The sequence below is a fragment of the Girardinichthys multiradiatus genome, chromosome 2 (assembly GCF_021462225.1).
Source record: "Girardinichthys multiradiatus isolate DD_20200921_A chromosome 2, DD_fGirMul_XY1, whole genome shotgun sequence".
NCBI classification, from domain to species: Eukaryota; Metazoa; Chordata; class Actinopteri; order Cyprinodontiformes; family Goodeidae; genus Girardinichthys; species Girardinichthys multiradiatus.
This window is the reverse complement of record NC_061795.1, coordinates 39,790,214-39,816,479: the sequence shown is the minus strand read 5'-3', so window position 1 is coordinate 39,816,479 and position 26,266 is coordinate 39,790,214. Positions and strand designations below refer to the sequence as shown.

General features: G+C 39.2%; 1 protein-coding gene across 3 annotated transcripts in view; it reads left to right on the top strand.

Annotated features, from left to right (window-relative positions):
• Window positions 1-26,266, top strand: part of necab2 (N-terminal EF-hand calcium binding protein 2) — a 231,945-nt gene that overhangs the window by 78,993 nt on the left and 126,686 nt on the right. For all 3 annotated transcript variants that reach the window (XM_047345707.1, XM_047345691.1, XM_047345697.1), the window contains exons 6-7: window positions 17,397-17,533; window positions 17,857-17,981. In XM_047345707.1, the coding sequence (XP_047201663.1) occupies window positions 17,397-17,533; window positions 17,857-17,981 (262 nt within the window). The remainder of the gene's footprint in view (window positions 1-17,396; window positions 17,534-17,856; window positions 17,982-26,266) is intronic.

Here is a 26,266-nt window from a genome sequence, read left to right as displayed (position 1 = left end):
TCAGGACCTGATAATGTCTCCCCATCATGCCTGAGAGCCTGTGCCGACCAACTGGCACCCATCTTCACTGATTCAGTGGAGCTGTGTGTGGTTCCCTCCTGCTTCAAACGCTCCACCATCATCCCACTACCTAAGAAACCCACCATTATAGGATTAAATGACTACAGGCCTGACAACCTGACGTCTGTGGTGATGAAATCCTTTGAGCGACTGGTGTTGAAGCACCTGAAGGACATCACAGAACCCCTGCTGGACCCCCTGCAGTTTGCCTACTGGGCAAACAGTCCGGCAATCAACTTGGTACTACACTTTATCCTGCAACACCTCGACCACCCAGGGATGTATGCCAGGAGGATCCCGTTTGTGGACTTCATCCTCCACAAGAAGCTCGTTGAGCTCAAATTCCCGGCCTCCACCTGTCAGTGGATCACCAGCTTCCTGAAGGACCGGCAGCAGCAGGTGTGGCTGGGAAGCATCTTCTCCTGCACAAGAACCATCAGCAAGAACCATCATGTAAAAATTAAGGGTCTAGTAGAGAAAAAACTGGAACGAGTTGAGTTTGTTCACTGTTTGGAGTACAGTTTCCCTCAAAGCGGTGAGGCTGTGACAAATTCTTATTGAGTAATGAGGCAAATTGTAGAAAGTCTGCTGCTTGGATATAATTTGCATATGGCTAAACTGCTTTTGCCTAGAGACATATTGACTGTTGTTGCTAGGATACAATTTAATTGGTATATTTGCGAAGCTGTGGTGGGGTTGTGGGGATTTCAGAGATAGTGGAGCATCCGGGAGACGGATCTTTCCCATTGCATTCAGCCTCTGTTATCCCAGCAGAGAGAGAGAGAGAGACCTGCTTCAATGAGACAACTTTGGCAGCAAGACTTAAGAGATAAAAACTGATACATCTTAAACCATGAAACAAAGAAAAGAATGCAGCATTTCAAACGAAACTCCACAGACTCACTTCAGTATAAACTTTTATTAGCTGCCATTGCAACAAACAATAAACAGACTGAATTGAATTAATGTATATTGTAAAAATAGTCATTTTTTCAGGTAGCTCACCTAACAAATTTGAATGTTTTTTACAGAACCTCTTTTTTCAGAACCTCTTTGAAGATCAGGTAAATTAAAGTGTAGAAACGGTAAACTGCTCGGAGGCTTTAGGATGGAAATTACAGACTGGGCATTCCTCTCGTCTCATAGGATTGTTTCTGTGAGTGAAATACAGATGAGCTTCCTGTGTGTTATGACCTACTTTGACATGTTGGATGTGTTGCATAGCTGTTGTCAGAAGCTGCTTGAGTTGAGCAACAACAAAGCACTCTGTTTTAAGCAAAGAATACGGTCAACTGATCTGGTGGTGGAGACATTCTAGGTGAAACACGTGCATCATGTTTGAAGATCTGTTTATAGCGTTTGTAGAACAGATTAAAAAGTACAGAAGATGGTGTCAGAGCTTCTTGGTCTTGGAGAATGTTGCTCTCTAAGCTACAACTAACTAAAGGCTTGCTAATAATCCAGCCACACACTCTACCCAGAAGCAAGCATGGACAATTCAATATCTATTTTATGCCTTTTAGATATTGCTTTTATATGAACTCTGATAAGAAATGTATTATAAAATGTACATCCAACTTGGGGCAGACCATGAGGGAAAGCTGAATCCTATCTTTCAGTTGTGTTTAGGGGCCCCTGAACTGACAGATAAATAATTTTATGAGATATCAGTCTACTAAAATATTGATCAATAGAGAGCTATTTTTTTACTTTAATTCTGCGACGATGCCAAGATGTATTGCTTTTATTTGGACTCACTGGACCTCAGTCTCCTCACTTTTTGGCCTTAATCCAGAATATTCTTCTGCTTTGATTCCTATGGGCTTTTGTCTAATTTCAACCCATGTTTTTAAAAGAATGTTAAACTAATAGTTTATTCTTCCTCCAAAACGACAGATTTTAACTATTGCACCCAAGAGGCTGAAGAAGTTAATGAAGTTGTTTCTTTTGCTGTTGTTGAGTTGCGGTGCAGATCTGTAATTTACTTCAGCCTGAACCGGTTTTTCTGTAGGCTTTGACTCTTTTTGTGTCTTTTAGAATCGATTTAATTCCTTCATTCTAAGATGAAGGTTACGTGAAACTTGCTGTAGATCAGTGCAACACGTTTTCTGAAAGATGGTCAGATTGCAACACCTTACTCCTCCCAAAAACCAGGAATACTGGCATCATCTTAGGCTGTGGTTGGTAGCTTACACTAAATGCTGTGTAAATAGATTCATACAGCAAGATTAGCTGAATAGGGCTGAAAACTAATTTTGCAAAGCAGGTTGCAATGAGTAACTTAAATGACAGGGGTTTTTCAAGTGATGGGAATGAGCTCTGTGGAAAACTGGGAGTTTAGCTGGATGGGGATGTCAGGATGTCAGAGGTGCATTAACCTTGAGTTGATTATCTAATGTGGAGGTCCCTAAACCTTTCATCTGGTGACCCCAAAAATAACAGTGCCAGAGACTGGCAACCCCCTAAAAATACTTATAATTTTTACACTCCATATTTATTTATGAAATATAGAGTTAAATAATTACATGTATTTTTAAATTAATTAACTTTTTTATCTTTTATAATGATATTGGATTATTTAATTTCATTATATATTATTTAATTATTTAATGGTACATTTCATGGTACATTTATTTATTTTATGGGACATTCACATGTATTTATTTCATATTTCTCTGTTTAATTTTGTGGTCACAGTAAATTCTGAATATCATCTGGAGACCCCCTCCCCCCCCCCCACTAGGTGTTTCACGACCCCTGGGGGGGTTCCGACTCCCACTTTGGGAACCCCTGATCCAACGTATGCTAAGCTGTTTGTACTTTTTTCTTCTGAGCTGAAAAGCTTCTTTTCTATAGATCCACTTAAGAAATGAGAACAAATTGTATGCTTTTGACATAATTATTGTAAAAAAGTGAAATTCTAATTTAATGTTGGTTCTTTTTCAAGTTGCGTTGTGGACTAAGAAACAAGACTGGTTCAATTCTGAATGACTTATAGGTCTGAGAGTGAAGTGACTTAAAAACATTTTTTTTAGAAAAAAGGCAACTAATTCTTTTCTCAAGGCCAATTATGTATTTAGTTAAAATTGATTAATTTTAATTTATTACAACTTGGATAGATTTACGTCATTAACACACCTGTATCAAATGAATGGCTCATTATCAGGACTTGTAGAATGTAATGATATGCTGTGCTGGTAATTCAGCAGTTTGATTCAAGTGTGTTGGAACAGGGATGTGTTTGAAAGTGTCCTGACAGTAGTAGAGAACTGGAGTTGGAGAACCAATGCCTTAAAAACCTTAACATCACATCCTGTTAGAGGAATGATGTTGGTAAAATTAAAAGATTACTCAAACTTACATTTGACAGGGATATTATTAATGTGTTGGTTTGCTGTGTGTGAAAGGTAGTCTTATGCATTTATGCAGGAGGTCCAATAGATGAACTGGAGTTGGAGACCCGTGCTTTAGAGGAATTAAATCAAGCAGCCTGTTTGGAAAGAGTTTACATTTAACTTGTTTCTTCTGTTTGTTCTAATATCTCAGTTTGGAAGAGATATGCAGACATGCTTGCTGTTTAAATTCATTGCACTGGTGACTGTTCAAGTTCAATTGGAGGGCCACATTACTTTGTGCCAATTGATCTTTTTCTGTGCCCATCTGGGACTACAACGATGAAATTATTTCACCTAATGAGACCAACCCTTCTGTAATCGCTGATTAGAGCTTTCTAAAATCTTTTGTGCTCAGCCATCTCCATCTTGTCACAAAAGACTGGGTTTGTGTTTATGTTGGTGCATTAAAAGCAGGCTAGGCCACTTGCTAATGCACATGCATGGGTGGTTAGTAATGTAAGAATTTGTTGTTGGCCATAAAAGGTTAAAATGCATCCACAAATTCTCCTACATTGCCATGAGAATCAAGGCTTTAAATGCCTTGTAGAGGTGATTTGAATTGGAGAACTTGCAGGAAGCTAAACAGATTTATTCAAAACCCTGTCCTCTGAAAAACAGATTATATATGGAGATAAACACAAACATTCAAATATTCACACTGTAGATCATTACTGTTTTTTGTTTGGGCAGCTGGCGGGGATGCACTGGGCTATTTCTTTTGGGCCAGTGGTCTGTTTGAATTATAGATTACAGGTTTTCTATCTCTCAAGGTTTGTATCCAAGCCCTCGGGGTACTTGGCAGAGGAAATCCATATAAAAGAACTACATGGGATACAAAAAGAAAGAAAAAAAAAGAAACGCACTCAGATTTTTTTTTAAGTATGAACTGTGGCGCATTCAGGATATGCATACTTCCATTTTTAATTATTCTTGTGGATGTTTAGGGTTGATAACTGTGTGCGGAGAAAAATCTCAAACACCAGTCTCAGGAACTGACACAATAGGGCCTTGGCTCACACTAATTACCTGACATTATTTCATCCTTCTGTCATGCACCCTCAAAGCTCGAGGCCAGGAACTGTAAAATGCCAGAAATGTATGTGTTAGGAGCTAAGTGGGGTCCTAGCAGGTAATTTCCCTCCTGGTGGTTAATCCAGCTGAACCCAGAAAGATTTGTCTTCCATTGTTCAGACATAATCTTCAATTATTATCCTAATTCATCCAGGCCATTGTTTTAGGGGCCTTTCACATTTGAAAAGCATGCACAAATGAGCACTTTGTCTGAATGAAACCAAGATATCTGCACTGCACAAAAAATAAAGGGAACACTCAAATAACACATTCTAGATCTGAATGAATGAAATATTTTCATTGAATACTTTGTTCTGTACAAAGTTGAATGTGCTGACTACAAAATCACACAAAAATCATCAATGGAAATCAAATTTATTAACCAATGGAGGCCTAGATTTGGAGTCACACACAAATTTAAAGTGGAAAAACAAACTACAGGCTGATCCAACTTTGATGTAATGTCCTTAAAACAAGTCAAAATGAGGCTCAGTATTGTGGGTGGCCTCCACGTGTCTGTATGACCTCCCTACAACGCTGGGGCATGCTCCTGATGAGACGGTGGAAGGTGTCCTGAGGGATCTCCTCCCAGACCTGGACTAAAGCTTCCGCCAACTCCTGGACAGTCTGTGGTGCAACGTGATGTTGGTGGATGGAGCAAGACATCCTCATGGAGTCGGTTTCTAACCGTTTGTGCAGACACATACACATTTGTGTCCTGCTGGTGGTCATTTTGCAGGGCTCTGGCAGTGCTCTCCTGTTCCTCCTTGCACAAAGGCAGAGGTAGCGGTCCTGCTGCTGGTAGCGCCTCCAGACTCTGGACACTACACTGACAGACACAGCAAACCTTCTTGCCACAACTAGCATTGATGTGCCATCCTGGATGAGCTGCACTACCTGAGCCACTTGTGTGGGTTGTAGAGTCCGTCTCATGTTACCATGAGTGTGAAAGCACCACCAACATTCAAAAGTGACCAAAACATCAGCCAGAAAGCATAGGTACTGAGAAGTGGTCTGTGGTCCCCACCTGCAGAACCACTCCTTTATTGAGTGTGTCTTGCTAATCGCTAAAGATTTCCCCCTGTTGTCTATTCTATTTGCACAACAGCTGTGAAATTGTCAATCAGTGTTGCTTCCTAAGTGGACAGCTTGATTTCAAAGAAGTTTGATTTACTTGGAGTTATATTGTGTTGTTTAAGTGTTCCCTTTACTTTTTTTAGCAGTGTATTTTGCCTTATCTCTGCTGCATCAGTTAATGGTAAATAATCTTATTACCTGTTAGTTCTGGGAAATTTTGGAAAAGTCCCTTGGTATTCTGATGGAATGACTGTAGACACTTGGATAAGCTCATAACCCATCCAAGAAAAACTACTAATTTACCAACTTTGAAATCTAGCCTGGTTTGTTGTTGTTTGCTCTTTTTGGAGCCTCTTTTTGCATATCTTCCAAAATTATGGATTTGGTCAGCTGGTGTCTCAATGCAAGGGTGAAGGGGAACCCTCTTGTCCAGATGGGACATTTGTCTCCAGATACATGATGGACTCCTGGCAGAAGTGGAGGATTGTGTGTCTGTCGATATTGTCAGTCGAGGATGTCGAAGATGTGTACACAATTGGATGTTTGATAAAGGGATTTCTGCTTTTTGGAGTTGGCGGTTACCTGGCATATCAAGAAATCCGATACGTCGGCAGCTTCTGGCCATTGTAAGGTTGCCTGGTATGTATGATGGGATCTGCAGAGCGATCACCAGTCAGACTGAGATGTTACGTGAGCCGAATCGCAGATTGGATGCGATCCTTACACAGGATCGCAGGCAGGTTGCAGTTCCTGGACTCAGGGGTGAAATGGGATAAATCTTGGAGAAAGTTGTTCGCTCGGATCTGGTGGAATGGACCTGGAAGTTGGCTTTTTGGATTTGCCATTGAGAAGCACCAGCAAGACTCTCAAGGCTGACAAAATTAAGAGTCAGCCTAACCCAAATAATTATTGTTTTTCTGAATCTGGCTCCACTGCACGGCCTTGATGGCTGGCTATCTTCAACCTCTCCTGGAAGTTGTGTAAACATGACACTCTGCTCCCTCTGCCCCCTCCCTTCCCTGAGCACATCTGTGGACCTGCTTACAACTTTGTGGCCGGTTGATGAACATTCCATCATATCATCAAGGACAATGGCCTCTGTGACAGTGCTTCACAGACTTACTTTGCACACACTCACATGCACACACACACAGGCTCAACATACCCACCCCTTCACACCGCCTTCACCAGACCCCCTGCATGATGTTGTTTCATATATATGTTGCTTCTTTGTGCTGAGGTTTTTTTTGCAATCTCAAACTGTATCCTGCTATGGATAAAGTGTGAAATATGATTTTTTCCCCTCTTCTTACCTAATGTGGTCTATTTTCTCATCTACCTAAATGTGTGATTTCATTACTTTTCATAGATTTTCAAATTTCTCAGAAGGACTATCAGCAAAAGCCAAATATTATTAGTATTTGAAAATTTGGACTAAAGCTATTTTTACACCAATGACCAGAGAATGTTAGATTTCTTAAAATGATTGTATTACAACTATGTAATACCAGTGACAGACAAAAATTATTAGTATTTAAAAAGTTTGGACTAAAACAGTTTTTTATCAGTGACGCATCTTATTTGAATGATGGGACCACAACTGTAACACACATATAAAGCCCTTAATGATTTATCTCCATCATACATCAGAGATCAGATTGTTCCATACGTTCCTAATAGATCACTTCATTCTCAGACTGCAGGTTTACTGGTGGCTCCTAGAGTCTCTAGAAGTAGAATGGGAGGCAGATCCTTTAGTTATTAGGCTCCTCTCCTGTGGAACCAGCTCCCGGTTTTGGTCCGTGAGGCAGACACCCTGTCTACTTTTAAGGCTAGGCTTAAAACTTTCCTTTTTGATAAAGCTTATAGTTAGAGTGGCTTAGGTTATCCTGAGCTATCTTCCTTATTTTTTACCTCTGCCTTCCTCCCTCCCTGTTGGATAGAGTAAGGGGGAGTCAGGTTTGGCCTAAACCGGCTCAGTTATGGTTGCGGTGCAAACACACCCTCCATTTCTGCAACATGTATGACCCCTTCTCTTTTCCAATGGTTATAATCAATCTGACACAGAGAGGTATCCAAATCCTTGTGGTTTTTAGTATAACAATGGCCATCAGTGGGCTCTAGATGGACAAACTTTATCAGTTTATTATTTTACTTAGTGCCCCTACACGTTGCCCGTTCTGGGGTGGCCGGGCTCTGGCACTCGGTGGTTTGGTCTGGCCTCGCCGGTAGACCCGCTCCATTCCGGACCCTTTGTGGGGTGCCTTGAGACGACATTGTTGTAAATAAGTGCTGTATAAATAAATAAACTGAAACTGTCTTTGTAGTTATGCTGCTATAGGCTTAGGCTGCTGAAAGACATAATGACCACTTTCACCCTTTTTGCTACATTCTCATACTACTCTCCAATTTTGCATTATTTGCTGTCATTTCAGTTTTTAACGTTATGTTCTGTCTCTTTTCTCTTCCTAGAAGCTACACCTGGCCTGACTCTGTGTCTACCTGTGACACCTTTCTGGAGAGGAGCATCGTCCAAACTTCTGCTGGCAACAACTTAATGCTCACCCTCTACTGATGATTCACATGGCCCTGTCTTGCAGTGTTTAACCCTTTCTCTCTCTTAAATATAGCAATTGACTGAGCTTTTACTGTGACTAACTGTGCTCTCTTTCATACTCTAGCCTTCAAAACTGGCTGAAAGTTTCTGTTCTTTCTTTCTAGATGAAATGACTAAAGGAGCTACATCCGCTAATATTTACTTTTCCTTCCCATAGAAAGGACTCCTGGATCAGTGCTTCTTTGTTCTCTTTGTATGTCAGCTCTGTTCTCTCAAACCCCCAGTCGGTCGTGGCAGATGGCCGCTCACACTGAGCCTGGTTCTGCTGGAGGTTTCTTTCTGTTAAAAGGGAGTTTTTCCTCTCCACTGTCGCTACATGCATGCTCAATATGAGGAATTGCTGCAAAGTCAGCGCCAGTGACTGTCCACTGTCTCTACATGCTCATCCGGGAGGAGGGAATGCTGCAAGTCACTGACTCGATGCAATCTGCTGGGTTTCCTTAGATAGGAAAACTTTTTATCCAATTTGAATAAATAACTGAATCTGACTGTTCAATGGTTAGGATTAATTGAAATGTATGTACCTGACTTTTGTGAAGAGCCTTGAGACAACATGTGTTGTGAATTGGCACTATATAAATAAACTGAATTGAAAACTGAATTGAATTGAACTGCCTCATACCAGCGACCTCAAGGATTAATATTATCAGTTTTCTTCTAGCACCAGATGAATTCCTTACCACAGAGGACTTAATGAGTTAATTACCTCTATTAGAAAGATTGGATTAGAACCAGCTCTTACCAGTAAACTCCCAAGGATTATTAGTGTCATTTGATTTGTTTTTCTGTCTTTGATTTTCTGTATCATTGTAGTCTTTTTCCTCATGTACAGCGCTTTGAGTGCCTTGTTGCTGAAAAGCGCTATATAAATAAACTTGACATGACTTGTGTGATTTGCCATCTCTTGGGAGAGTTTGTCTTTGATTAACACGCAGGAGGGAAAGGCTCACTGAACAGGAACCTTAATTGTCTCCCTGAATCACTGTGCTGTGACTTCTGACTGAAAAGCTGACATGAAGGACTAACTTCCAAAGCTGGAGGACATGTGTAGTCAATTACGGCCAGGTGTTTGTGGTTTTTCAGGCTGCATTCAGATCACTTTTGTTTCCTGAATAGGATCTTTAGAGAGACTGTTCGACGTACTAATTAGAAGGGATCAGACATGACTTGCTTGCCAAGAAATTGCCTGTGCCTGCAATCAACAATCAGTTTTTTCTGCCATACTTGAAGGTACTAACAAGTACAAATTAGTAATGAGATACATCAAATGTTACAAATTTTATTCACAGCTAACTAAACACATAAACCATTAGCATTAGCTCTATCTGCTGTCTTTAATCACATTTTTGTCAGGTTTAGGCTCCTTGGTCAGTATTCACAGAGATTCTCAGAGATCTCCAATCTTAGCCTAAAAATTCTTGCCAAGGACCCCTAGCTTAAGAGTGATTCAGTTCGCTGCTAAGAGTGACTCTAAGCCAAGAGACGACAGAAATTCCTACCTTAGTGAGGAGATGAGGTTGACCCCATTGCTAGGTGTGATGCTACTTATGCTTACTCGCCATGCTGGTCATTTTCATACTGCTTCTGAGAACAAATTGGAAAAACTCAAATATATATATACAGTACAGACCAAAGGTTTGGACACACCTTCTCATTAGTAAACCTGTCTAGGGGTTACCCCACCTCTCGTCCATAGACTGCTGACTATATATATATATATATATATATATATATATATATATATATATGACAGTACAGACCAAACGTTTGGTTTCATGACTATGAATATTGTAGCTTCACACTGAAGGCATCAAAACTATGAATTAACACATGTGGAATTATATACTGAACAAAAAGGTGTGAAACAACTGAAAATATGTCAGTCTTGAAGGAGTTCCCAGAGATGCTTAGCACTAGTTGGCCCTTTTGCCTTCACTCTGCCGTCCAGCTCACCCCAAACCATCTCGATTGGGTTCAGGTCCAGTGACAGTGGAGGCCAGGTCATCTGGCGCAGCACCTCATCACTCTCCTTCTTCTTGGTCAAATAGCCCTTACACAGCCTGGACGTGTGTTTGGGGTCATTGTCCTGTTGAAAAATGAATGATGGTCCAACTAAATGCAAACCGGATGGAATAGCATGCCGCTGCAAGATGCTGTGGTAGCCATGCTGGTTCAGTATACCTTTTCGTTGTCCGATGAGCTAACCCCTCCCTGCTACTTCCCCATGTCTAAAGGGATTGCTCAATCCAGCTCTCAATCCAACGGGTCCGGACTTCCCTAAACCTGAAAGGTCTTACTAAGCAGGTTTACTGAAAGTTCTGTTTAAGCTGGTGTCGGGAAATGACTCGCCTAGCCTCTGACAGCCTTCATCCAAAAGTCTCGCCCTTCTTCAATTGGAGGTCCGGGCGACCGAGTAGCCTATCGCAGTCATCCAGACTTTCAACAGTCGCTTTTGTTCACGGCTGCTCATTCCCTAATTTACAACTGGCTCTTGGTATATGGGCTAGGTTAATTTTAGTAGCTCAGTACGAGCCCCAAGGGCGCTGTTTTAACAAACTTGACTAAGGCAACCTATAAAAACCTCCTAAAATATCTTGGAACCAGGCAACAAGACTTTTTGCCACCAATGAAAAACCAACAATACGGTGACTCAAATAATTGAATGTCCACGATTTAACTAGACTTTTATATGTTTTCTTTAATTAGTAATGCTTTTGCAGGGGTCAGTAACATCTTAAATTCGGCAACACAAAATAATTTCAATAATAGAAATGAATTAATCAACTCAACCTGTCTTTCCCTGATGCTGAAGAGGTGACTCTTGGTCTTTCTTTCCTGGGCCGGTCCCCATGTGAGCCAGTTTCTTTGTAATGCTTGATGGTTTTTGCGACTGCACTTGGGGACACTTTCAAAGTTTTCCCAATTGTTCGGACTGACAGACCTTAATTTCTTAAAGTAATGATGGCCACTCGTTTTTCTTTACTTGGACTTTGGACCCCTTATCTAAGGTGAATCAGAGGCTCCAGTCACAGTCACTCATCTCATGCATGCTGGTAGTCTGGGATGATAAAGGAGCAGAAGATGTGGAGCTCTAGAACTACACCAAGATTCAATAGTCAGCTGGAGGGTTGTCGAGCCACCTTCACACCTTTTACTGAAACTGCCCTGAAAGAAATCCACAATTTCTCGGTTTCACTTAAAGGTAAAAGCTAATTAGCAGACTAAGTTGTAAGGTACCAGTTAGCTGCATGAGAAAGACGCATGAATATGTCACCCAGTACATTTCTTAAATTATTTGTTAGTTGATTCACATGGCTGTTTAGACTGGTTGATGCATTCAGTGACTGAATGTATTCATTTATCCGGTTTATTTGATAGGGACAGATACAGTAAGATAAACAAACTGAAAAGAACAGCAGTCCCATGCGTGCATCATGGTGCTGTATAGCGTTAGCTAATTTGCAGCACGAGAGGCTATAGATTTCTCATTACTTTTTTCTTGGTTATTGTTGTTCTTTCGTTTCTTTTTCACAAAATGCTACACCATACAGGGGTTGGACAATGAAACTGAAACTTCTGGTTTTAGACCACAATAATTTATTAGTATGGTGTAGGGCCTCCTTTTGCAGCCAATACAGCGTTCATCTTGGGAATGACATATACAAGTCCTGCACAGTGGTCAGAGGGATTTTAAGCCATTCTTCTTGCAGGATAGTGGCCAGGTCACTACGTGATACTGGTGGAGAAAAACGTTTCCTGACTCGCTCCTCCAAAACACCCCAAAGTGGCTCAATAATATTTAGGTCTGGTGACTGCAGGCAATGGGAGATGTTCAACTTCATGTTCATCAAACCAATCTTTCACCAGTCTTCCTGTGTGTATTGGTGAATTGTCATCCTGATACACGGCACCGCCTTCAGGATACAATGTTTGAACCATTGGATGCACATGGTCCTCAAGAATGGTTCGGTAGTCCTTGGCAGTGACGCGCCCATCTAGCACAAGTATTGGGCCAAGGGAATGCCATGATATGGCAGCCCAAACCATCACTGATCCACCCCCATGCTTCACTCTGGGCATGCAACAGTCTGGGTGGTACGCTTCTTTGGGGCTTCTCCACACCGTAACTCTCCCGGATGTGGGGAAAACAGTAAAGGTGGACTCATCAGAGAACAATACATGTTTCACATTGTCCACAGCCCAAGATTTGCACTCCTTGCACCATTGAAACCGACGTTTGGCATTGGCATGAGTGAGCAAAGGTTTGGCTATAGCAGCCCGGCCGTGTATATTGACCCTGTGGAGCTCCCCACGAATAGTTCTGGTGGAAACAGGAGAGTTGAGGTGCACATTTAATTCTGCCGTGATTTGGGCAGCCGTGGTTTTATGTTTTTTGGATACCATCCGGGTTAGCACCCGAACATCCCTTTCAGACAGCTTCCTCTTGCGTCCACAGTTAATCCTGTTGGATGTGGTTCGTCCTTCTTGGTGGTATGCTGACATTACCCTGGATACCGTGGCTCTTGATACATCACAAAGACTTGCTGTCTTGGTCACAGATGCGCCAGCAAGACGTGCACCAACAATTTGTCCTCTTTTGAATTCTGGTATGTCACCCATAATGTTGTGTGGATTTCAATATTTTGAGCAAAACTGTGCTCTTACCCTGCTAATTGAACCTTCACACTCTGCTCTTACTGGTGCAATCAATGAAGACTGGCTACCAGGCTGGTCCAATATAGCCATGAAACCTCCCACATTAAAATGACAGGTGTTTCAGTTTCATTGTCCAACCCCTGTATATCAGGCTTGGGCTCCGTTGATTTGAAATTGTTTTTTTAATTCTAGATTAGGTGTATTTTTTTTACAGAATTGTCAGCATTTGGTTTCATATTAAATCTGCTCTTTTTGCTCTCATAAACCCAGCTGTTATCAGTAACATCCAAAACCTTAATTATGTGAAACACCAAGTAGGGAAGAACAGAGTGAAATTTTACATTTGCTCCACTGGCTCATTATGTCATTTAAAAAAAAAAAAAAAAACACTAGTGGCTTTAATTGTTTCTGAAAGTAGGCAGACTGGAGAGAGGGCGAAGACATTCGGCAAACCTCTCCAGGCCTTTATAATACCATAGATGACGGTTGTAGTTCTCTACATTGTAGTTTTGTGTAGGACTAGGACTTGTAAGAAATCCTCCTCTTCACTTGCCTGCTGTGCCTGGTCATGAGTGAACGCTGACTGTGCAGTGGAGGGATTTTATTTTACAAAGCAGCCATATCTATAAATAATTAAAATGTTGCAGAGATAAGGTCATCAGAGTTGAAGCAAGGGCTGCAGTCATATCTGAAATGTTCCACGTGTTCCCATCGTTTTTAAAGAAGTTTTATTTTGATTTCCCCAACATCTTGATCTTGTTTTTTCAGAATTCTTGCTTTTTAAGAAGTACTTCTTAAAAAGCAAGAATCTCATACCATGTATGAGAAGGTCCTAATTTTTAGATCACACTGCAACACCTTAATGCAAAAAATTATCTACAGTGTTATTTCTTGCTCAGGTGACTCGGTATCTGCTGTGAATGATAATAACATTAATGAGGTGATTATGAATATATTACTTAATATTAATACTTTAATATTTTATTAAATAATATTTCGGTTTGTTAAGGGTTGCCCTGTGAATACCAGCCCAATAAGGCGGTGGTATTAGGACAAACTTGAAAGGTATGAGAAAAGGTCTAACATTATTGAACAGCATAAACTCTGCACACACACAGAATGAATTCACACAATTTCTTAAAATACAAGAATTTATTAACAAAAATAAGTCAACTCAAAGTCAAACATATTTCAATTAACAAACTGGTTGCTATGGTAAAACAATCCAACTAAACTACCAAGCAGAATGAAAGAATAAGGAAGACTAATGGGCTATGTACAATATAAACAAGTTGTTCAAAGATGGTTGAAACCCTGACCGAAAGAGTGATGCAATATTACCACGCAATGTTATTTATGTTTGAGAACCAAGGATTAGTCTTGGAAATAACTTAAGCAATAATTGGTACACCTTTGGACAACCATTCACAATGCAAGATCAGATAAAACATTATTTTAATAAAATAAAATTGTAAAGAATGATTTGCTGAATAAAACCAACCTTCTGGATGACCAGTTCTCAATGGTGTTTAATTAGCTGCCTTTATTTATTAAAATATTTAAAGAAATATGAAGTAAATATTAAAATATTGAAGGAAATATTTTGAATAAGAACCAAGCCTTTGGATAAATGAGTCTTATTGATGTTTAATTTGTTATCAAGTTTAACAAAATTATATTTAAGGAAATATTATTTCCTAGATTGGAAACTAACAACCTTTCTGGGAAAATGATCTTCAGCTGACTCATAGAGCTGACAAAAGAAACTTATAGTTGGTTACCAGAATCAAACACATACTTTTAAAATACCACGAATAAAAGGGTTGAAATACATAAGCGTGGACAGCACTTTAAAGACGATCTTCTGTGTTTAAAAACCACCCTTTAACTAAAGTTTGTCTTAACACATCCTTTGCTAAGTGCTAATCTGCTAGCACTTACTGCAGCTGAGTTTCTCAACACAAACACGAAAAAACATCATGAAATGAACATTGTTTAGCTTAAACTAATCTTCTCTGCCCAAAGACTACCTCTTACATGAACCGTGCTGAGGAGAAGTTGTCCAGAGCGGCGTGTTATGTTGCAGTACCTGTGCCCTTCCTTCAGACCGGAAAACCACTCCACCCGGCATTTGCTGGGGACCTGCGTGGAAGAGGTCTGTTTGTTGGAGCGCGGAATTTTTATTCAAACAGTGATGTCACAGGAAGTCCACTGTTACCCCTCTTGTTCCTGTTCCTGGCTGTGCTGGAAGTAGGTTAATGCGATTTATTTTGAAAGTTCCAGAAAAGTTCTTACTGGCATTTAATGTTGTTACTCATGGCTGGGGTCCCAACATTAAAACGATTTGTTTTCTGCTAATATGCTATAGGATTAAATAAAGTAGATTAATGCTTCAACCTGGCTACCAAAAGTGTACCTTAAACTCTAATAATAGTGCCTCTGTTGTATTGCCGGTTTTGTTCTGACCAACCTTCAAGTCCTTCGCGCTTAGCAAACACTTTAAATCCTCTTTGACTATCAATGATTTAAATAATTTTCTGCAACCTAGTTCTAGTCTACTGCACCAGAATGACAGTATATGACTCTAATAGATACTTTGTACCAGCAGGTCATTTTCCCTTTTCTCATATGAGAACCTCTGGTACATATGACAAGAAGAACATGGAACCCACGTACTAATTTTTATTTTTTAAACAAAACCTCAATGCTTACAGAGCGTTGCAAAATTATTCACGCTTCTTGAACCATTCCTCACTTTATCACACCACCTCAAACTTAAGGATGTGTTGATGGAATTTTACGTGATAGACTAACACAAATTGGTTTAAAGCTTTGTATAATGGTAAGCAGTTGCCATCAGAAATACTCATTGAGGCACCTGTGAGTATTTTAAGCTCAGTCTAAATCCAGCTTTAGTGTGAAGGCCTTAGAGGTTTGTTAGGGAACATTACTGTGGAGGATCTACAGAGATTCAAAACTCAGGTGGGAGGCAGCACAGTTATTAGTTGTGTACTCCCCAAATCCAGTGTTGATATAGTGAAAACAGAAAACAAGTGCTGAAAGAAAGCCATAAGAAGTCTGGTTCAAAGTTTGCCACAAGCCATGCCCATCATGAAACACGATGGTGGCAGCATTATACTGTAGCGATGCTTTTCTTCAGCAAGGACAGGAAAGGTGGTCAGAGTTGATGAGATGGATGGAGGTAAATATAGGACAACATTGAAGAAAACTAGTTCGAGGCTGCAAAAAAAATGAGACTGGTGCAAGACTCACCTTTTAAGCAGGATGACACTAAACATACAGTGGGAGATGTAATGTGACGGTTTAGATCAAAGCATGTTCATGTTAGGATGGCCCAGCCAAAGTCCAAACCTAAATACACTTGAGCATCTATGATGAGATTTGAAAGGAAATGCTCTACCACAGGACATTCCCTACTGCTGTACATCAATTCTTACCTCTCCTGGAGAAAGGTGAGGGGAGGCAGTCTGGAGGGTGTCCAGCAGGGAGCCTTTAATGTCTTACAGACGCTTCAACTTTAGTAGTTCAAAGGATTTCATGACCACAGGGTGACAGGTCTGTAGTCATTTAGCCAGTGATGGTGCATTTCTTGGGGACCGGGATGATGGTGGAACATTTGAAGCACAAGGGAACCCACCCACTAATACTTACTGCACAGAAATGTGGCTCTGTTACTCTAATAATATGTACAATCAGGTTTCTCGCAGTTATTTTGGTTTAACAAGTTGCCATAATCTCTCATGTATCACAAGTGTGCTGGCTCAAAGGGGCATAAACAATAAATGGAAATGAAACGTAATGTTAAGTCTTTAGAAAAATAAAATTAAATATATTTATACTTTAGATTTGGCTCGGCAGTGGGACAAGGGATAAAGCACGTGACGCATGTACGGCTCCAACAGTCCTCGACACAGCCGTCAATGGTTTGAGTCCCAGCCTGCTGACCTTTGCAGCATGTCATCCCCTCTCTACCCAATTTCCTGTCGGTCAACTTACAAAGTAAAGGCCACTAGTTCTACTAAAACAAAAGGGAAAAAAATATCTAATGACTTTTCTGATTACTTATGACCTTAATTCCCTTAAATTCCTCATTTAAAAGACAATTAAACCGAATACTATCTAAATGCACCAGTGCAAAATGGCTTGTTTACAGGTATAATACTAAAGCGGTATAAACTGGCAAAGGGGAAGATTGACCTGGAGTTATGAAAGAGTGATGCCTGTGGAAAGGAGCTCCTCTGGTATCTAAACCATAACTTTTGCATTTTGCCATTGGATAAATATCCTATTCAAATTCCTTCATATTTTTTTTTAAGCAGAGAAAGAGCAGTGAAATGTAGGAAGAAAGTTACACTTCTCAATGCTACAACAAATGATGAGAAAACTCTGTACTTTCTCCATAATGTCATTAAAAGGAGTTCAAGCCACTGTATGTTTCTCAGCTACTTTCAGTTTCAAAATGTTAGCATGTGCATATAATCTTCTGTCTTTCTTCTCAGGTATATGAGAGAGGAACCAATGTGGAACAGTTTGTGACTCGCTTCCTACTGAAGGAATCAGCCAATCAGATCCAATCTCTCCTGAGCTCTGTGGAAAGTGCGGTGGATGCGATTGACGAGCAGCACGGCCAGTCGGGGTGAGCCAGTGAGGCTATAACTATCTTTCCTATGTGTGATTTTGTTCATGATTGTGTGAACGTGTCACAGCATAATGTCCAAAACTCAGGTTGTCAAATGGTTGTAATGGAAACTGGGCCACATTTCAGGCTCCTTTCTGCTTTGGTTAAAACATCTGTCTCTCACACAAACCCATTTTATCAATCCACATTTCTCTCTTCTGTCTTCTCTCAATCAGATATGTTTATTCCTCTTTATTCAGTCTATTTTTTTTCTATCTTTTTTAAAGTTTTTAGCTAACCTTTTACCTTTCAATCCTCCTCCCTATGTCTCCATGTTTCAGTCATCAACCTCCCAAAGTGAGTCCACGGGTGCCAGAGAAACGCCATCAGAACACTGTCCCTGATTATCCCCCTAACAACAGAGTGAGTGCCAGAGAGGCCGTCAGGACCATCAACACAGCTTCAGGTGATGAACACACACACCCTGACATTCCTCTTGGATAGCTGCTGTCATCTGCTTGGAGGAGATTGCATCACTCTGGATAGGCACAAATCAAACCCTTCACTGCCACTCAGAAGTTTTTATTCACACACACTCATCTGTATATGATTTACTCATTTTAAAATGCTTCAATCAGCTACCTGTGCACATCTGCAGGGCCTTCCTTTTAGTGGAAAAGGCTGTGTAGGGAAATTCTTTAGGAGGTGAGGGATGTGGGTTGATGTAATGAGTTAGAAATGATGAAGAAAGGTGCTTTAAAGAGGAAGCAGAGGGGAAACCTGGTGAGCTTGTTAAATTATCATGTACAGTAGGTGTACGCAACATGCACAGCAGATACCGCATATAGTGGACACCCTAGTAGAGAATGAAGGCTAAAACTTAAGTCATCTTTTATTTCAGTAGCATAATCTCATTATGCAAAAAAAAATAATTTTATCTTTAATTTGAGTACCTTAAGCAATTAACTACCAAATTCCAACAAACTCACCAAAGCCACAATTGAAAAAGTTAATGTATTTATATAGCACCTTTTTATGGATAAAAATCACTAAGTCTTTCACAAAATTGAAAATATGATTTCCTCGGCTGTTTTTTTTTTTTTTTTATAAATCAAGACTCAAAGAAACAAAAGAAGAAACAAAGGAAGCTTTCTCCACAGTGCAACAGGGAGAAGAATGTTGAAACACTTCAGCAATGTAGGAAGTATAGAAAAATGTGTCTGTTTTTAAATTTGTTTCTAAAAGAGCAGGTAGTCTGTGCAAATGCATTAAAACAGGAGTGATGTGAGCTCTTGTCTTTGTTTCTGGTGAACGTGTTTCTGCAGAGATTTAGACAAACCGAAGGCCATCCACCCATAACCCTTTTTTGTTGATGCATGTGAAAAATGTATTACAATAGTCCAGATGAAATCAAATTAAGGCACGATGATCGCTGGTAACCCTAAAAATTCCTATGAAATAAATGACCCATTTTGATTTTACTTTTTTAAGATGATCAGTTTGCTGAAGAAATTATAAATAGTAATTCACGTGTTTCTAATTTATCGGGGTGTAAATGAGTTGTTCCCTTTAGGTTTCCATTCACATACCTTTAGTTGCATAATTGTTGTCTTTAGTTAATTATCAGCTGTTTTGTTAGTTCTATTATAAATGAGTTTTGACTTGGTCTGGTTTTCACTGGCAGCTGATAAATGTTTATAGGTTATTTGTCTAAAGAATTAGCTCTGGTTCATTGTGTTTGTGGGTTGGTTCTCTACTAATAATAAATTGTGTCAGCTTTATTCTGCTAGACTCTCTGGCAAATTTCTAATGAGATGAGGGTTGGTTTAATTAGAGAGGTGTCCAAAATGTGGCTTGTGGGCCATTTGCAGCCCTTTAAAACGATTTCGTGTGTTCCACTGATATCTCTGAAATTGTACAAAGTCTGCACAGGCTGTTGATGCAAAAATCTTTTCTATGTTTTTAAGGAGATTTTTTTTTGACAAATTAAAATCTTCTCAAAATGCAAAATATTACGTACAACACAAAGTCTTACTCATTTATTAACCACTCTTATTCCTTTCATTTGTATGTGGTAAATGGGACCACAAACAATTACAAATTGAATATAAATAAATAATTGTAAAATAACAAGGATTTAAGAATATCCTGTTTTCGAAACCTACAATAGACGCATATTTTTCCTACTCCAAGAAAATGAGAAATACACACAAAGAAAATTAAGAAATTGTTTGCCTCCCTTCTAATAAGGCAAACATACAAGACCCCTTTTAATTCTTCGGATCTACAGTAATTTACAGATCCCTTTTCTGCAAAAATCAAACCATGTTGTTTATGTTTATTGTAGTTAATGCTTCAGTTTTATTTTATTTTATAATGGGCAAAAGCACTTAAATATGATTAACATTTTTAACCTAACTGGGTACTATTTTGAATATGTGTGTATCAATAGGTGGGGGCTGTCTTTTTGCAGGGTTTGTATTTCATTAGGTGAAATCCTATCAAATTGATTGATCAGATTGTTTTTCTTTCGGGGTGTGACTGACAGACGTTAATACAGTTCTCTGGCGTTACCTTCACTCTTTAATCCCCCACCAGCTTGCTGTTGACACCAGTGCACATGCTCAACTTGACACTTCGTGCCCCTTCGAGCAAATTGCTCGTTGGGGAGATGACACTTCAAAGGTTGTTGTAATAGGGAAACACTTTATTGCTAAACAAGCTTGAGAGGAGACATGTGAAAGAAAATCACATCCAGTTGATTGGTGTGAGGGAACACTCCCAAAGGTTGATGAGTGACATTCAGTCTTGTTGCAAGTGTCATGAAGGTGAAGAGTGTTGTTGGTTCAGGGTCAGTATGTTATTTTGCTGACTGGTTTATTAAAGCAAAGGCGGATGATAAATTTAAGCAGTTACAGTGGGGAGAACAAGTATTTGATACACTGCCCATTTCGCAGGTTTTCCCACTTGCAAAGCATGTAGAAGTCTTTAATTTTTATCAAAATTACTCTTCAACTGTGAGTGACGGAATTTAAAACAAAAATCCAGAAAATCACACTGGGTGATTTTAAAGTAATTCATTTGCATTTCATTGAATGATATAAGTATTTGATATATCAGAAAAACAAAACTTAATATTTGGTACAGAACCCTTTGTTTGCAATTACAGATATCAGATGTTTCCTGTAGTTCTTAATGAGGTTTGCACACACTGCAGCAGGGATTCTGGACCACTCCTCCATACAGATCTTCTCCAGATCCTTCAGGTTTCAGGGCTGTCCCTGGGCAATACGGACTTTTAGCTTCCCCCAAAGATTTTCGATGCGATTCAGGTCTGGAGACTGGCTAGGCCACTCCAGGACATTGAGATGCTACTTGCGGAGCCACTCCTTAGTTGCCCTGGCTGTGTGCTTTGGGTCGTTGTCATGTTGGAAGACTGAGCTACAACCCATCTTCAATGCTCTTACTGAGGGAAGGAGGTTGTTGGCTAAGATCACCCGATACATGGCCCTATCCATACTCTCCTCAATACGGTACATTTGTCCTGTCCTCTTTGCGGTTTGATGTTTCCAGCTCCATTCATCTTCCCATCAAATATTACCAGCTTCCCTGTTGAAGAAAGCATCCCCGCAGCATCATGCTACTACCACCATGTTTCACCATAGGGGTGTTAAGGATGATGAGCAGTGTTGGTTCTCACTAACACATAGCATTTTACATTTAGGCCAAAACAGTCAACTTTGGTCTCATCTGACCAGGATCACGGTCTTCCATGTTTGCTTGGTCTGTAGTTCCTCCAGAGTTGGGATGGGCTTCTTGACTGATTGTATGATTAATCCCCACTCAGCTCTGGTCATTTAGGTGGATGGCCATTCCTTGGTGGGCTCACAGCTCTGCCAAACCCTTTCCAAATTAGATGATAGATTAAACAGTGCTCTGTGTGATGTTCAAACAGCTGGATTTATACTGAGATTAAATTACAAACTGGTAAACTCTATTTACTAATTATTTGAGTTTTGTATGCATTTGGTTGCGCTGAATTTTGTTTAGGGATATAGATTAAAATATATGGATCAGAATATAAATGTCACTTAATTGAGTACTGTAGACAAATCTCTGATCCATCAAATCGTTTCCTGCTCCATCCTTCCACAACTGTAAAATGCTCCTCCAAGGATTGAAGTCATTCTCTGGCTCAAGTGAAGCTACCCTATGTAGTGAAATATGAAGATTAGGATATGATGAAAATAGTTTTTTGTAAACATTAAAGCTAGATATTGATTAGTGTTTGCAGTCTGTTTGTTCTTGTCATTGAGGTAAATTACCAATTCAATGGCATCTTAAGAAAATTTAAGTACCTCCTTGCAGAAATATTTCTCTCTGCAGTATAACACAGAATCAGAAATTTTAAAAGAAACAAGCTGAGTCAGAGATAACTAACACTTGTCAGTGACATGTTGGATTATGGTTATTGTTTCTCTTGTAATATAATAGCACGAGTACAGTCTAAAAGCTCAGCTAATCTATGGAGGTAAATTTGTCTCAATATTATTCAATCAAACAAAAAACTAATCTCAATCAAACAAAAAACTAATCTCAATCAAAAAAATAAACTAATCTCAATCAAAAAATATTAAGTTGTGATCAAAACTTTCAGAGTTGTAACGATTTTTTTTTTTTTTAGGGAATATTTTATTTTGGGGAGAAAAAACAAATTGTTTGAAAAATGTTTTTTCAATTAAAATTACTCATTTTTTCTCACAAAGAGAAAAAAGTTATTTGCAAAACAAACTTTTATTTGCGCATGTCAAAAATCTTTGGTTACGACTCTTGCTCTTTTCGTTTTGACGCTCTCTGTTTTTGGTTGAACTCAACAAATTTTGAGTGCCGGAAACATGAACATCCTGGGCGGGGCCTAAAGACGAACGCTGTAAGACGTTTTCCTATTGGTTAGCGCTGACTAAAGCAGCAGACTCTGATCCCCCCCACCTCTGAACTTCTGCTCGAACTGCAGGGCTTGGTGTCTATCCTCCATCCTTAACCGACAGCTGTGGGACATAATATAGACAGGTGTGTGCCTGTCCTAATTGTGTCCAATCAACTGAATTTACCACAGGTGGACTCCATTTAAACTGTGGAATAATCTCAAGGATGATCAATGGAAACACCTCAGTTTAGATTTGAGCTTCAAGGCAAAGGCTGTGAATACTTATGCCAATGTAATTTCCTAATTTTCTATTTGTGATTAATTTGAAACAATCTCATACAAACTTTTTTCACATTGTCATAATGGGGTACTGTGTGCAGAATTTTGAGGACAGAGATTAATTTGATACTATTTGGAATAAGGCTGTAACATAAGTTAATGTTGAAAAAGTGCAGCGCTGTGATTACTTTCCAGATGCACTGTATGAAACTGACAAAAATTTTGGTAAACAGTATTTATAATAAAACCTGTTTTATTGGATCTGCAGTGAAAGCAGAACATAATGACTTACAGCTATAATAACAGTGTAACCACGATGTTAAAATGAGAGAACATAGGGTTCATTTTCAGGTTTCTGGCTTATCTCAGAACGAACTCTCCTGACAAGGGAGCAGTTTTTACGCTAAAAAAACCACAAAGTTTGATATGGAAGTTAAAAATTGATTAATGTGCCGTTCATACTCAAAAACTTGGAAAAACTTTGCCAATTTCTTAAATTTAAACCTGCACAATCTGACAAAAGCTTTTACTTGCTGCCGAGAGGTCACCTGAAAGCAGAAATTAAAAATAATTCAGGTCGCCATTATTGTAAAAAGTAAAAGGTCCTTACTAGGTGTGTTTGAGGCAAATGCATCATCAGGGCAGAGTGCTTCTAGTTTAATGAGAAAACAGATTTGATACAAAAGCTCCACTTAAGTGTCATATGGCATTTATGAAAATGCTTCAGAAACTCTTTAAATTGTCCTTCATTCAGATGATAGTTGAGTTTTATACAACATGCAGATTAAATAGAGCTCTGAGCTTCCACTTTCCATTAGAGCAAACTTGAAACGGAGGAGGCAAAATGCAACAAGTGTTTGCTTTTGGTTCAGCCTCTCTTCATTATCAGAGATTCTCTTATTTCTGTTATTGAAAAAGCTTTTTCATCAAAACGATCTTACGGACACAAAATAAATGAATATATTTTCTTCAACAGATTGGTTTCTGCAGCAGCTTGGTTTGTTTGTATGCCTTCAACATAAATATTTTCGAATAGTATGGAGGTAAATTTGTCTCAATATTATTCAATCAAACAAAAAACTAATCTCAATCAAAAAAATGAATTGTGGTCAAAACTTTTGGAATATTCAATCAAAAAAATGTAATCTCAATCAAAAAATATTAAGTTGTGATCAAAACTTTCAGAGTTGTAACGATTATTTTTTTTAAATGGAATATTTTATTTTGGGGAGAAAAAAAATTGTTTGAAAAAACTTTTTTTGATTAAAATGACTCATTTTTTCTCACGAAGAGAAAAAAGTTATTTGCAAAACATAAGCTTTCATTTGCGCATGTCAAAAATCTTTGGTTACGAGTCTCGCTCTTTTGGTTTTGACGCTCTCTGTTTTTGGTTGAACTCAAAGAATTTTGAGCGCTGGGAACATGAACATCCTGGGCGGGGCCTAAAGACGAACGCTGTAAGACGTTTCCCTATTGGTTAGTGCTGACTAAAGCCGCAGACTCTGATCCTCCCCACCTCTGAACTTCTGCTCGAACTGCAGGGCTTGCAGCGTCGCTTCAGTGAGGAGACATCAACTGTACAGAAGAAAACTGCGGTTAAGTGAGCCGACAGTCAGAAATACGCGGTGACGTCAGCCGACACCAGCTCTCTCTTAAAGATTAGCGTAGCGCATACAAGGTGCTTTACGGTAATGGAGCAGAAAGGACGCCGATCCTGGCAACGTTTGAGAAAATAAGAGGAAAACAGAAAAGTAACCTACAGAACATTTATATTAATTACATTTTTACAACTTTCACATTCATGTTTTATGTAAAAGAATAAATATTTAATATTTTACTGTACAGTTTTGGAGAAATATCTTGTCAAAGTACCTCAAAATGCTCAACCATTATTTGCATTTGTCCCACTTTCACAAATTTATTTATCCAAAACCATGAGAGGTGACAACACAATCTCTTCAGATTATATTAGAGGGTCATCTATATTATAACCAGAATTAATATTTCATAATTTCACTGTAAAGGTTTGGAAAAATACATAACTACCCCAAGTGTAGTATAAAATAGAGTCCATGTCGGGCAGATGGCATCCCATAATCCTGTGTGTTGTCCTCACCACCCGTGATACTTCCTCTCCTGTGCAGTTCCCTCACCACACTGTCCTGCTGAGACACAGGGCTTTCCACCGTGGCCCTGTAGATATCTGTAAGCAGCTGAGGAGATGAAGAAGAGCTGTTGTTGTACCTTCTTCAACAGGCGAGGGGCGTTTTCAGTCCAGGAGAGGTCAGAGGAGATCTGGATGCTCTTGCACTTTAAGCTGTCCAGACCACTTCCCACAGGACCTCATCGACCTCACCAAAAAGAAGCGTTTGTCGTACTTTGTTGGGGTAGTTGTGTATTTCTCCAGAAATCTAGAGTGAAATTATGAAATACTAATTCTGGTTATAGCGTAGATGACCCTCTAATATAATCTGAAGAGATTGTGTTGTCACCTCTCATGGTTTTGGAGCAATAAATTCCTGAAAGTGGGACAAATGCACATAATGGTTGAGCATTTTGAGGTACTTTGACAAGATATTTCTCCAAAACTGTACAGTAAAATATTAAATATTTATTATTTTATATAAAACATGAATGTGAAAGTTGTAAAAATGTAATTAATATAAATGTTCTGTAGGTTACTTTTCTGTTTTCCTCTTATTTTCTCAACCGTTGCCAGGATCGGGTCCTTTCTGCTCCATTACCGTAAAGCACCTTGTATGCGCGACGCTAATCTTTAAGAGAGAGCTGGTGTCGGCTGGTGGGACCGCGTATTTCTGACTGTCGGCTCACTTAACCGCAGTTTTCTTCTGTACAAGCCCTGCAGTTCGAGCAGAAGTTCAGAGGTGGTGGGGATCAGAGTCTGCTGCTTTAGTCAGCGCTAACCAATAGGGAAACGTCTTACAGCGTTCGTCTTTAGACGCCTTTATGCCCAGGATGTTCATGTTCCCAGCACTCAAAATTTGTTGAGTTCAACCAAAAACAGAGAGCGTCAAAACCAAAAGAGCGAGACTCGTAACCAAAGAGTTTTGACATGCGCAAATGAAAGCTTATGTTTTGCAAATAACTTTTTTCTCTTCGTGAGAAAAAATGAGTCATTTTAATCAAAAAAAGTTTTTTCAAAAAAAAAATTTTTTCTCCCCAAAATAAAATATTACATTAAAAAAAAAAAATCGTTACAACTCTGAAAGTTTTGATCACAACTTAATATTTTTTGATTGAGATTACATTTTTTTGATTGAATATTCCAAACGTTTTGACCACAATTTATTTTTTTGATTGAGATTAGTTTTTTGTTTGATTGAATAATATTGAGACAAATGTACCTCCTTACTATTCGAAAATATTTATGTTGAAGGCATACAAACAAACCAAGCTGCTGCAGAAACCAATCTGTTGAAGAAAATATATTCATTTATTTTGTGTCCGTAAGATCGTTTTGATGAAAAAGCTTTTTCAATAACAGAAATAAGAGAATCTCTGATAATGAAGAGAGGCTGCCTCAA